The 12,685-nt window shown below is 41.4% G+C and overlaps 1 protein-coding gene across 2 annotated transcripts; it reads left to right on the top strand.

Moving 5' to 3' along the window:
• Positions 1-380: 380 nt before the first annotated feature.
• Positions 381-12,685, top strand: DENR (density regulated re-initiation and release factor). 2 transcript variants are annotated; one of them, XM_042910833.1, is made up of 8 exons: positions 381-467; positions 1,303-1,417; positions 6,222-6,241; positions 6,948-7,032; positions 8,766-8,849; positions 11,130-11,246; positions 12,148-12,287; positions 12,395-12,685. In XM_042910833.1, the coding sequence occupies exons 2-8, from the start codon at positions 1,312-1,314 to the stop codon at positions 12,437-12,439; spliced, it is 597 nt and encodes a 198-aa protein (XP_042766767.1). In that variant the 5' UTR covers positions 381-467; positions 1,303-1,311; the 3' UTR covers positions 12,440-12,685. The 2 variants fall into 2 exon arrangements, with proteins under 2 accessions (XP_042766767.1, XP_042766765.1); XM_042910831.1 differs by having other exon boundaries at positions 382-511.

Here is a 12,685-nt window from a genome sequence, read left to right as displayed (position 1 = left end):
TGTTGAAATGAAATGCCTTTTCCACCTGCCATTTCCCCGCGGAGGAGTGACTTATCCAACAGGCTGGGTGGGGGGGGTTAGTCAGGACTCCAGGATGCACCCTAGACGGGGGATACATTCCCCAGCTCATTAACAAGGAGTCACTGATGACTTAGGCGCACGTCCCCGCTTTCCCATCAGCGTTCGCTTCCGCTCGCGGACCGCCCACCTCCAGTTCTCTCCCGCGGGTAGCGAGCACCGCCTACTGGCTGTCAGCCGTTTGGAGGCCTGGCCCCGCCCCCCGAGCAAAACGCGCATGCTCTCCAATTCCTCTCCGCCTCCGCCTCCAGGCGTCTCGCGACAGCCGCCCAGCGGCGGCCTGAATCTCGCGATAAAGGCTTATTGTCTCGCGGGACCGCGGCTGGCAGACGGGCTTTCAGGCGGCCCTGGCCGGGGAAGAGGAGTTGCATGTGTCGCTTCAGCTGGCGGTAGTGGCGGGAGCGGAGGCGGCGGGGGTTGTGCGACCGCCTGGGTAACGATCCCTCGTGCCTCTCTCTCTTCCGAGAAGCTCGTAGAGAGCGTGGGGGAAGCCGAGGGGCTGCCCGGCGGAAGGGGGCCGGGCCGAGCGTCTCCACACCCCCGCCCACATGGGCCCCTCTGGTGTCCCCGGGATTGCCCCTTCGCCTCACGTCTTCCCCTAACACCTGGCCGTCCTTGTCGCCTCAGTGCTCTTACATTCTGCCTCTTCCTGATTCTTCTGCCCCCATTTTCTCTCTTCAGATTCTGGTCTCCCCGCCCCCCTCCCACTTCCAACCCCTTTCCCGATTCCTGTGTCCCTCCCTTGGCGCTTCGCTGCCCCCACACCCTGTATGGGGGGCACCTCCAGTCACCCGCCCCTTCTTCGTAGGCTCTTCCAGCCTCTTTTCGTCCAGCTGCTTTGTGGCCTTTATTGCTGCAGTTTGCATCCCTTCCAGAGCACCCCCAGACCTTTTGCCCCGTCACTACGGATCCTTCTCCCCATCCTGTTATCCCACTGCTTCCTCTTTCACTCGTGTCCCTTTCCCCCATCCTTCACGGTCCTCTAGCTCCGGTCACTTGCTTCCCTGTAGACCTGTGGAGCTGGTAATGGTGCGCCCAGAATTGCTCCTATTTTATGAATCCTAATGGAGCTTGTATCCTTCATTTGGGAACAGAACTGAACCAGATGTAGGGTTGAGGTATTTCTCGTGGGAGGAGGAGGAGGAGGTGAGACTGCGTTTGAACACTGCTTCTCTGGGGTCTTGGTCCAAAAGAGTGAAAATGTGTTATTTTCCTTGCTTACAGGTTTGTGAGATGGCTGCTGATATTTCTGAATCCGGTGGGCATGATTGCAAAGGAGAGCCGAGGGGCAATACCAAGTTAGATGCAGACTACCCACTTCGAGTCCTCTACTGTGGAGGCAAGTGTTACAAAGCAGAAAGTGGCTTTTACTCTCTTGATTTTTATGCATTGTCATAGTAGTTTCTCATTGGATTCTAGTAATCCTCTTCTCATCTTTGCTATTTGGTAAATCCTTACCTGGGGGTGGGGAGGGTGGGTAGTGGTGAACAGGGGGCATGGTTTAATAGATTTTCCCAACCTGTGCGACTTGTGTCTTGCCGCTTGGCCTGGAGAAGCTTACGGTCCAGTAGGACTAGAGACGTGCAAATAAATTATTTCAGCCTAATGTTACTTGCTCATCTGGCTATGAAAGGAGGACGTCTTGGAAGACATGGAGTCTTAAGAGATGACAAGGACTGGATGAGGACTCGGGGAAGGGCGTCCCAGATGAAGTGAACAGCTGTGCAAGAAAAGGCTTGATGCATGTCTCTGGAGAAATGAGCAGCTTTGTATTAGCACAGGGTATAGTATAGGGCGGGTGTCAGTAGGGAATGGAAGATGATGAGGTTGGGGTGATGGGTAGTAGGACAGTCTAAGGAAAGTGTTCTTGGTTTGACTAATAATCTACATATTAGCTCAAACCAGGATTCTCCGAGTGCTTTTCCTCATTTTCAATATAGAACATCCATGAGTTCGAAATGCCCTAATTTTACTACCATTTTGGAAGGTTTCAGAAAAATTTGAAGGTACAAGATAGCGAAAGGGCAGGTAAATGTTAATTTTTTCAGGAAATATATTTTTTTAATGTCTGTTTTTGAGAGGGAGAGAGCGTATGTGTGCATGAGCGGGGGAGGGACAGAGAGAGAGAGAGAGAGAGCGCAAGACAGAGGATCCCAAGCAGGCTCTGTGCTGACAGTGCAGAGCCAGATGTGGGGCTCGAACTCACGAACCCGTGAGATCATGACCTGAGATGAAATCGGACACTTACAGAGCCACCCAGGCGCCCCAGGAAATGTTTTTGGCCATTTACTGTGTGCCTAGCAATGTTTTAGGTGCTGGGGACTGAGTAGTGAATAAGTAGTGAAAAGGTCCATGGTTTTGGAGTATAATAGAGTGATGTCACTCTAAAAGAGGTGATGTCACTGAGTTAAAATTTCATCAATTTGTCATTTAGTGTCAATGACATTTGACAATGACATTTAGTGTCAATAAATTGATAGAATTATTATTATTACTTTGATAGTAAAAATTATTGTAGAATACCTTAGTAAGAATATAGGAATTCAGTAAGTGTAAGGAATTCAGTAAGTGTAAGTTCTCCTGAACTCTTTGTAGGGTTGATTGAGTTTTGTTATGATACTGATCCTATTTGGTGATAACTATTTGCCTTTGGAGTCACAGACCAAAGTTTGCATCCTGACTCCAGCATTACCAGCTATGTGACCTTGGGCAAGTTACCTAATTCAGTAAAGGATTGGAGGTCTGTTTCTTAAGGTCTGTACAATGAAAATGATGATTATATCCTAAGTCAAGTGATTTCTATAAAGGTCCTGGTATAGCAACTAACATGAGAATGTAGTACGATAAATGTTATTATTAGAGGAGTATACTAGTTTAGTATGCTTTATTTATCTTGGTCACATGTAGTTAAGAGCTGTTGTTCTTTGTACTATTTCATCTAAGGCTCCATATCTTATAAGCTTCACCATTATTTTATGTTCCACCAGAAAGAAAAAAAAGCTGTCAGACTGACCTGTCATAATTATAAGTTGCATCCCTATAAAAATGAAAAAAAATTTAGAACTGATGAAATACAGTATACGAACACCATCCTGTTAAATTGTTTATGTCACTGCTAAGGTGACTTTTGAACAATTCCATTAAATATGCAAGCACCCAAGTAATAATTGGTGTTGACCAGAAGTTCCTAATGTTTTTAAGAGAGGTTTATTTTCATTTTCCTCCTTAGTTTGTATTGATATTCCTGGCACTAGGCTGGGGACAGGGTTACTTCTTCAAGGAGTTTATGGTCCGCTTGTAGGAGAAGCACTTAAGAAATACTAAATTCTAAATTAGAGGATACTGATAATAACTGTGAGTTAAGAGTTCAGGAAAAGGTGGGATCTTTGTTCAGAGGGAAATAGGGAAATTTCCAAGGAAATGGGAGGCCTTAGAGAATGGGTAGAATTCTAAGGAAAAGCGAAGGAATTCATAAGAACAATATGGTGGTAAGATTTAATATGATTTCCTCAGGAGAGAGGAAAAGAGGGCTGATTGGAGAGGTGCTTGGGTGGCTTTGTCTGTTAAGCGCCTGACTCTTGATTTCAGCTCAGGTCTTGACCTCATGGTTCTGTGGGATTGTTCTTGAGATCAAGCCCTGTGTTGGGCTCTGTGATGACCATGCAGAGCCTGCTTGGGATTCTTTTTCTCCCTCTCTCTTTGTGCCTCTCCCCCATGCATGCAGGCATGTTCGTTCTCTCTCTCTCAAAATAAATAAACATGATAAAAAGTTTAAAAAAAAAAAAAAGAAAGAAAAGAAAGGGCTGATTGGAGTAGAGTGCTGGTTGGTGTAGAGTGAGGAACAAGGCTAGGTAGGATGAGGTCATTTCTCGGGAGACATTGTGTCTTCAGGATTGTGACTTCAGTATCTGAAGTCCATCAGAGTTTGAATCCCAGCTCAGCCATTTACTCACTTGGTCAGTTCCCTTATCCATTAAAAAGCCTACTTCAGAGGGCTGTTGAGAAGAATGAATAATACTCCACAAGGCTCCACTTCCTAATACCATCACGTTGGATTTCAACATACTGATTTCGAGGGGACACAAACATTCAGACCATACAGAAAGTCTCATGGATGATGATGCTTTGTTTTTCATGTTTTTCCAGTATTAGTGATGTGAAGTTTGGTGGTAACTGCTAGCGCTTTGTGTTGAAAAGCTACAGTTTGCAAAAAGAGATATTGACTTTATTACTATTTTTTTGATGTTTACTTATTTTTGAGAGAGAGCCAGAGCATGAGTCAGGGAGCGGCTGAGAGGGAGATGGAGACACAGAATCCAAAACAGGCTCTAGGCTCTGAGCTATCAGCACAGAGCCCGACACGGGGCTTGAACCCACAAGCTGTAAGATCGTGACCTGAGCCGAAGTCAGACGTTTAACCGACTGAGCCACCCAGGCGCCCCAAAATTGACTTTGAAAGCAAGTAACAGTGAACCCGGAAGAATTGTCCAAATTTTTACATTGTATTAGAATTTTGTTGAACTGAATAGTCTTTGAAATGGCGTACAAAGTTATATAGCTTTCATATTTGCTGTAATGGCATTTAACCTATAATTATATCCTGAACTGTGGCTGGATGTCTGTACCTACTGGTATTTGAACTTTCATATCTCTAGCTAACCAGGGAGTGCTTTGGTGGAAGGAACTCTACACTTGAAATAAAGAGGTGCTAGATTGCTAGTTTTCTTCTGCCACATACCACCTTTGTCATTGGCTGAGCTATTTAACCTGTTTTTAGAGCTTCATCTATAAAATAGTGATGGTGAGGTGAGAAGGCATACCTGTGTCACGAGTCTGGCACACAGCTGCACCACCTGTGTGTGTCATGTAATCCGATTCAGTGCTTAAGAGCGTGAGCTTCAGAAACAGACCAGGGTTCAAATCCTGTTTTACTAACCAGATGCAGTGGGTTACTTACTCGAAGTCTCCTCTTTCTCTTCGGTAATACAGGTGTGATTCTTCCAGGGTTGTGATGATGACACATAATAATGGACATAAAGATAATTGCTGTTGTGAGTAATGGCGCACCACCCCTCTTCTCCCTCACCAATCTCAAGATCTTGGACACACTGAACTACTCCATTTGTCACCTTAAAAATAAAAACAAAATAAGCAATTGACCCAGTAACAGAATTACATTTAAAATTGGGAAACCTTTTGAGTTCTTCTAGTGCGTTAGCCTGTACAACAATGATGAGCTTGAACCAGCATTCCCTGTAGCTTTACAGTTGCATAATCCTGTGTAGCATAATATGAAAAAGAAAAAGAAATACTAACTGCACAGAGGTGGTGGCAAAAGTGCTATTGAAGTCTATAAATGTGTTAGTATGAATGAAAACTAGTGGCTATTGTGGTAAAGCTATCAAAAGAAATAACAATTGTCTGGGGTGCCTGGGTGGTTCCGTTGGTTGACTCTTGATTTTGGCTCAGGTTGTGATCCCAGGATCATGGGATCAAGCCCAATGTGGCTTTGTGCTGCGAGTAAAGCCTGTTTAAGATTCTCTGTCAAAAGATTTAAAAAAAAAAAAAAAAGAAATAACCAGTTTCATTCAAGCTTTACTTGTTCTCAGCTTAGCTTCAGACCCATTGAAGTGTTTCTGGAAAACCTTAAGATATACAGGATAGTATGGTTTGATGCTCCATCAGCTGAGGGATAGAGTCTTGTTTAGATAAAAAATAAAATTTGGTGCACCTGGGTAGCTCAGTTGGTTAAGCGTTCAACTCTTGATTTCAGCTCAGGTCATGATCTCACAGTTAGTGACTTTGAGCCCCGCCTTGGGCTCTGTGCTGACAGTGTTGAGCCTGCTTGGAATTCTGTCTCCCTCTCTCTGCCCCTCCCCTGCTCGTGCCTGCGGGAGTGCCCTCTTTCTTTCAAATTAAAAAAAAAAAAAAAAACCATCAAGATAATACTTTTATTAATCATGTGCCTTTTACCTCAAAAAAAAAAAAAAAAAAACCATGGGTAGTATTCAAAAAGTGGTTCAGAATTACAGGAAAAAGTAGAAATGAAGCATTTTGTCAAATTTAAAATAAAAGTTGCATGAGCCCTGTGTGCTTATATATATTTAAATTTTCTAATCTTTCTTTTCTCTGCATTTCCCCAGTCTGCTCATTACCAACAGAGGTAAGTTCTTTTAAAATTCTTTTCTTTCTTTAACTTCTGCATTTGAGGTTATTGACTTTAGAGCTAGCCTGAGAGCTTTTTTTAATTTTTCATTTTCTATCATTTAATTGTAGAGTTTCAGCTTTTTGTAGAGAACTGAATGATTTTATGGTCTTACAAATTGTTTTCTTTAGAGTTTGAATCATATGTGTTTATCACTTGCACTTGACTAGACAGTTTGGACTTTTGCATGGAACTCATGAATCGTTAGCTAATAAAGCAAGAGTAGCCTTAAAGCCAGAATCTAATGTCTAAGCGGAGGAGAGCATAAATTAAATTATGTATAAGATTTTCTGTTAGTAAGTTTCTGAGTCAGGCTCTGTGGGCAAGTCACAGAAATAGTGAGACACCTGTGTGCCCAAAGCAAAAATAAGCATGCTTGTTTTTGTCTGTTTGCTCCTTTTTCTAATGGCCATTCTGTTTGATGGAGAGAAAATAAAGTACCACAGTGAGGAGGTGCCTAATCCTTTTTAAATTCTAATTTCTTACGGGGCATTTCCTGGTGGAACACCGAATTCCTGTGGATAAGATGTCAGGTGGGAGTAGTTAGTTTCATCCTTCCTAATATAGCAACTTTAGGAAATGACTTTTAATTAAAATGTACTGGTTGACTGAAAATGTTCTGTTGTGACTCAGTTTGTTCTCCTCTCCTCCCTGCCTCCCTCAGTACTGTGAATATATGCCTGATGTCGCTAAATGTCGACAGTGGTTAGAGAAGAATTTTCCAAATGAGTTTGCAAAACTTACTGTAGGTATGAACATTTTTTTCTTTCATCAAAACTTGTATACCCGAAACAAATGCACATAAGGCATTATAAAGATACGAACGAGCTCCTTTAGTAGGATATTACAAAATTGTATTTATAGCTATTGACTTTAAAACCACTTTACATTCTTGGGTTAAAATTTCTTATATAGAATCACACACTGCTTCATGTGTCTTATCTCTCACAGATAGCTTAGAACAACTTTCTTATAACAAGAGTAATAGTTTAGGGGCATTTGTATTTTCACTCCTTCATTTAACAAATTATTTCTTGTGAGCATACTGTATACTACACATTGTCTAGATGCTGAGGATAAAGCAGTAAACAAAAGATTTACTCTTTGGAAATGATATTCTAGAAGGGTAAAACAAGACAAAATAAGTATGTTAAATAGTGATAAGTAGGGAATGGGGAGATAAGAATTGTTGGGAAGGGAATCTGAAATTTTAGGTGGGGGCAGGGAAGATTTTGCTAAAAAGATGGCATTTGAACAAAGACCTCAAGGAAGGGAGGGAGTGAGTCATTTGGATATCCGGGAGAACATTCCAGGTGCAGTGCAAGTGCAAAGGCCCTAAGGCAAGAGCTTACCTGTCATTCAGGAAACATCTAGGAGCTTGTGTCTTGTCTGGAGCTTATGGAAGGAGGGGAAGGAGGGTCAGAGATGAAGTCAGAGAGGTAATGGAGGACCACACCTTCAACGCCAAGTCTTGGCTTTAATTCAGAATCAGATGAGCTATTGGAGAGATCTGAACGGAAGAGCAGTAAGGTCTAACTTTCGTTCAGTGTCATCTCTTAGGCTGCTGTGCTAAAGAATAGACTGAAGAGGGGCACAGGCAGGTAAGAGGCCGCGGCAGTGATCAGGTCAGGAGACCATGACGACCTGACCAGAATGGTAGTGGTGGAGGTGGTGAAAAGTGGTCAGATTCTCGATATGTTTTGGAGGTAGAGCTGACAGGGTTTTTTGATATGTTACATGTGGGATGTGAGAAAAGGAGGCATCCAGGGTTTTGGCAACTAGAAAAATGGAGTTGCTGTTGCCAGAGGAAAGGAAGCCTGCAGAGGAACAGATTTCTTCATTTTGTTCAAATGTTGGCTTCTGTTACAAGATTGCTGGAAATGAAGGCAGTAGCAGGAAGAAGGGAAAGCCTGGGCTGGGAACAGGCCTATCAGATATACTGACGTTATTCCATTGTTTGCTGTTTTGATTTTCCGATTGTTTCTAAGACGCACAATCCCTAAGGCCCTTTTGGATAGTAGCTACATAGTCATTGTCCGTGGTTGGAGAAGAACCCTAAAGTTGGTTGTTACAGTCAGTCTGCATGGTCATGGTCAGCCCTGGACATGAGCTGTGTAAGTCATGATATGATTTGAGGAGGGAGTCGTCTTACTCAGGACCAGACTTCCTGTTACCTAGATAGTATGTTCAGATGCTAAACACTCCTGCAGGGTCTGAGTGTTTTATGCTGCTTTCATGTGGCTAAAAGGATCCTAATCCTCTCATATCCAAGACTTTATTTTGTCTTCTATCACCATACACTTTACCATAATGACCAGAATTAGACTCGATAAGAAGTTAGCAGTATAATCATTTGGTTTATAAATGACATGCTCTGTTGTTGGCAAGATGCCTTAATTGTATAAGAAGTTGCTCAGAGTTGATTTTTTAAGGTTATTTTGAAGTGATTGTTAATGCTTTTGGATTTAATTGTTAAATCTAGAAAATTCGCCCAAACAAGAATCTGGAATTAGTGAGGGTCAAGGCACAGCAGGGGAAGAAGAAGAGAAGAAAAAGCAGAAGAGAGGTAAGGCCTAAATCTGTGGCGTGATTTATATAAACACACCTTCCCTCTACCAGAGGAAATACGAAATGAAGACAGTCCCAAAGGCAGCAATACCTACCTGCTATTTTAGTTCCATATGTATACCCTACAGAATGAGACAGAATCATATTCTCAAGATGACTGGATGTCATATGATTTGGGCTTTATCAGTAAATTGGACCTACGAAAACATGCTTTATTTGCTGCATACATATGTAAAAAGCAACCAACCACTTTGTTTATGACTTGAAAACTTTGTTACCTGTGTATTCTATTTAGTTGGAGTGAGGATGTTTATAAAAGATTTTATTCTCTCATGTTGTCAGCTCAGTTGAATTAAAAAAATTTTTTTTTAATGTTTATTTATCTTGAGAAAGACAGTGTGTGACTGGGGGAGGGGCAGAGAGGGAGACACAGAATCTGAAGCAGGGTCCAGGCTCCTAGCTGTCAGCACAGAGCCCTACACGGGGCTTGAACTCACAAACTGTGAGATCATGACCTGACCCGAAGTCTGACGCTTAACTGACTGAACCACCTAGGCGCCCCTGAATTTTTTTTAAAACAACTGTTGCATATACTTATTTCTCCTCCTTGTAAAATGAATTCCTGTACTCTGGATCTTGTCCCTGCCTGTTTCTTCTTCCTTAATTATTCTCCCCTGTGACTAAAATTAGCTTAGTAATAAGGACTTTGCATCTTTCAAGAAAAATTCCCTCAAAAGTCCATGTCTTTACCTTATTCCTTGCCCTGCCCTTCTTAGCCAGACTTCTTTAGTAAGACTAGACTCACATCCTTGCTCTTCTGTCCCTCATTGTTCATGCCTCATTCCATCCTAAGCTGACTGTCACGCCGCTGAAATTCCTTTAATAGGGGTCATCAGTGGCTCAGTAATTGCTAACCAAAACGAGTGTTCAGGCACACACTTCTTGAAATGCTGTATGTACTGCCTTGGTTTTTGTGATAGACTTCTTTCTTCATTCTCCCTGTCACTCCTCTTTGGTCTTCTGTACAGACTTCTCTTCTTATCTGTCCCTAAAGAGCTGTATTTCCCGGATCCTGTCCTCAGCCCTCATACCTTCTCATTCTGCAGCTTTCTCCCTGAGTGGTTCTTTCACATCCCTCACTGCTGACACCACTCCACACTTGAAATTCCTGTACCTCTAGTACGCTTGAGATTCCTGGCCTCTGTCTCTAGACTCGCAGTGTGCATGGTCCCACAGGCATCTCAAAAGCAGTATTCCACAAAAACCTTACTAAGTCCCAAATCTATGTGTTTTGGTTAATGACAGCATACTTTATCCAGTCATCCGAGCCAGAAACCTGAGACTCCTCTTGGGTCCTCTTTCTTTACTCCTTTTAGTTCTAAATTCTGTTGTGTTTCTTCTCCTTACTCTCTTTATCCTGTGCCTAGTCACCATTGCTGTTATCACTACTTTGTTAGATTTTGATTAATTTTCATCTGAACTAATGTAGGAGCCTCTAGTGGCCTCCCTGTCAGCCTTACTCTTCAAACGCTCACGCTCCACACTGTAGAGTGATCTCATAAAACCTAAATCTGGTAATTTGACTCCTGTATAGTTATTCAGTGGCTTTTCTTCTGCTTCGATATAAAGTCTAGTAACAGCTTCTTGCACTAGTCCTTTTATGACCGGTAGGTTATCTTTTGCTTTTCTGGCTTTATCTGCAACACGTTCGTAAGCATCCTTCATCAGGACAATTGTAGTTCTCAAATATAATGCCTTCTCTTATCTTTGTACTTGCTCCTTTCTTCTGGGGTTCCTTTTTTACTGTGTCTCCCCAGCCCTTCTGCTTTCATCTGGACAGTTCTTATTCTATAAGAACTTAAATGCCATTTCTTCTCAGAAACCATTTCTGTCCTCTGGAAGCATAGTAAGCCATTCCTCTGCAAAGCTATGGTAGTGCAGTATTCATGGATCCTATATAGTATATATCAGGTTGCAGTACTTATTAAACTTTTTTTGTCTCCCTTCACTAGACTGAGAGTCCCTGGAGGGCAGGGACTGTGTTTTCTTCTGTTCATCTTTGTGTTTTCAGTCCTTAATACAGTGCTTGGCTGGCACATATTAATTAGTTAGTATTTATTGGATGAATACTCATGCATGTATTTATTAGTTTTGTATTAGAAGAAGAAACTTTAGAAATTAATATTTGGTATCTTTTGAAAATTAACAAACTTAGAGACAGTATTCTGTATGTTAAACACAAAACAATTAATGCTGAGCTCTTTTTTAATAAATAAAGGTGGAAGGGGTCAAATAAAGCAAAAAAAGAAGACTGTACCACAAAAAGTTACGATAGCCAAAATTCCCAGAGCAAAGAAGAAATATGTAACAAGAGTATGTGGCCTTGCAACTTTTGGTGAGTTAAGTATGTTTAAGATGTGTGAACTATCTTCTCTCTTGCTCTCTGCCTCCTTCCCTCCCTCTCCCTGTCTTTATCTTGCTCTTTCCGTCTCTTTCTCTGTTACCATCCGACATCATGAAAATTTCACAGATCTATTTTTTGCTAAGAAGATACAAAATGAGATTTTGCATTTCTAACTATAGCTCCAAAATCAAATTTTGAAGAAATTTAAAAATCTTTTGCAGAGGGGACTAGTTTAACTTTTTCCTTCCCAGAATTCCTGCTTGGGCACATTTTATGTGGAATGAGAAGGGCTAGGTAGGATATCTTTTGAAGCCTATCAGTATTGCGCCTCTGTCCCTGCAGGCTTGGATGGCAAAGAGTAGCAAAATGGCTCGTGCCCTCTGGGAATGACAGTAGAGGGTGAGGGAAAGTGGATATTGGCCCAGTGTCCTGCTTCAGAGCTTCTTGTGGAGGCCTTGAATGAACAGCAAAATTGTAAACCAGAGTCCCTTCTTGTGACAGCACAGGTTAAAAAACAATCATGAGATAGTAGGTTTGTTTCCCTGCTGTAAATTTTTGTCTTGTAAAAAGGGATAAACAAAGGAACTTTGTTGTACTTGGAAATGTACATATAATGCTTGGAATCAATGTGTTCCTGGATTTATTTGGGTCTTACTATATGAGTTATGAACAATGCTGTTTTTATGTACTGAAGCTTTATTTGACCTTGAAAATGAGTTGAGTTGTTAGGACCACTGCCTATGGTAGTTTGTAATTATTCTGAAAGGAATACAAAACCCATTAAGGTGATCTGTTTTATGAATTTAAGATGAAGATTAAATTTAAAAATGGAAAAATATCTTTGATACGATTCCAATTATAGTCTTGCTATTTCTTTTTTTATAAATAACAGAAATTGATCTAAAAGAAGCACAAAGATTTTTTGCTCAAAAATTCTCCTGTGGTGCCTCAGTGACAGGAGAGGATGAAATCATCATTCAGGGAGACTTTACAGATGACATAATTGATGTCATTCAGGAAAAATGGCCAGAGGTGAGTAGGTAGAATGTGTGCATCTGTGGAAATAAGTTTTTAAAGCAAGATTCTTCCGTGTTATTTGATACCACAATTCACGAGATGTAATTATTTGTGTTTTATAGGTGGATGATGATAGCATCGAAGATCTTGGAGAAGTAAAGAAGTGATTTTGAAAATTTGTCTCTATTTAATGATTTGAACTGAGAGTTGATATGGCCAAAGGGAGAGAGGCCTTTTAAAAATATATATATTTATCCTACAGTAAAACTGTAGACTACCCTCACCCTTGGCATTTTCACTGTTCTGTATAAGGCTGCTTGTTTTTTTTATTGCCAAAGTCTAATAAACAGGGGAGACTGTCATGCTTATGCATGAAATAGAATTTAGTCAAATAAAAATTTTTGGTCATTTGG

This window comes from Panthera leo, chromosome D3 (assembly GCF_018350215.1).
Source record: "Panthera leo isolate Ple1 chromosome D3, P.leo_Ple1_pat1.1, whole genome shotgun sequence".
NCBI classification, from domain to species: Eukaryota; Metazoa; Chordata; class Mammalia; order Carnivora; family Felidae; genus Panthera; species Panthera leo.
This window is presented reverse-complemented; position numbering and strand designations above follow the sequence as displayed.

Coding starts and splice junctions, on each gene's coding strand:
- DENR (XM_042910833.1), top strand. CDS start 1,312: ATGGCTGCTGATATTTCTGAATCCGGTGGGCATGATTGCAAAGGAGAG. Junction 6,242..6,947: donor TCTGCTCATTACCAACAGAG/GTAAGTTCTTTT, acceptor TGCCTCCCTCAG/TACTGTGAATATATGCCTGA. Junction 8,850..11,129: donor GAAGAAAAAGCAGAAGAGAG/GTAAGGCCTAAA, acceptor TAATAAATAAAG/GTGGAAGGGGTCAAATAAAG.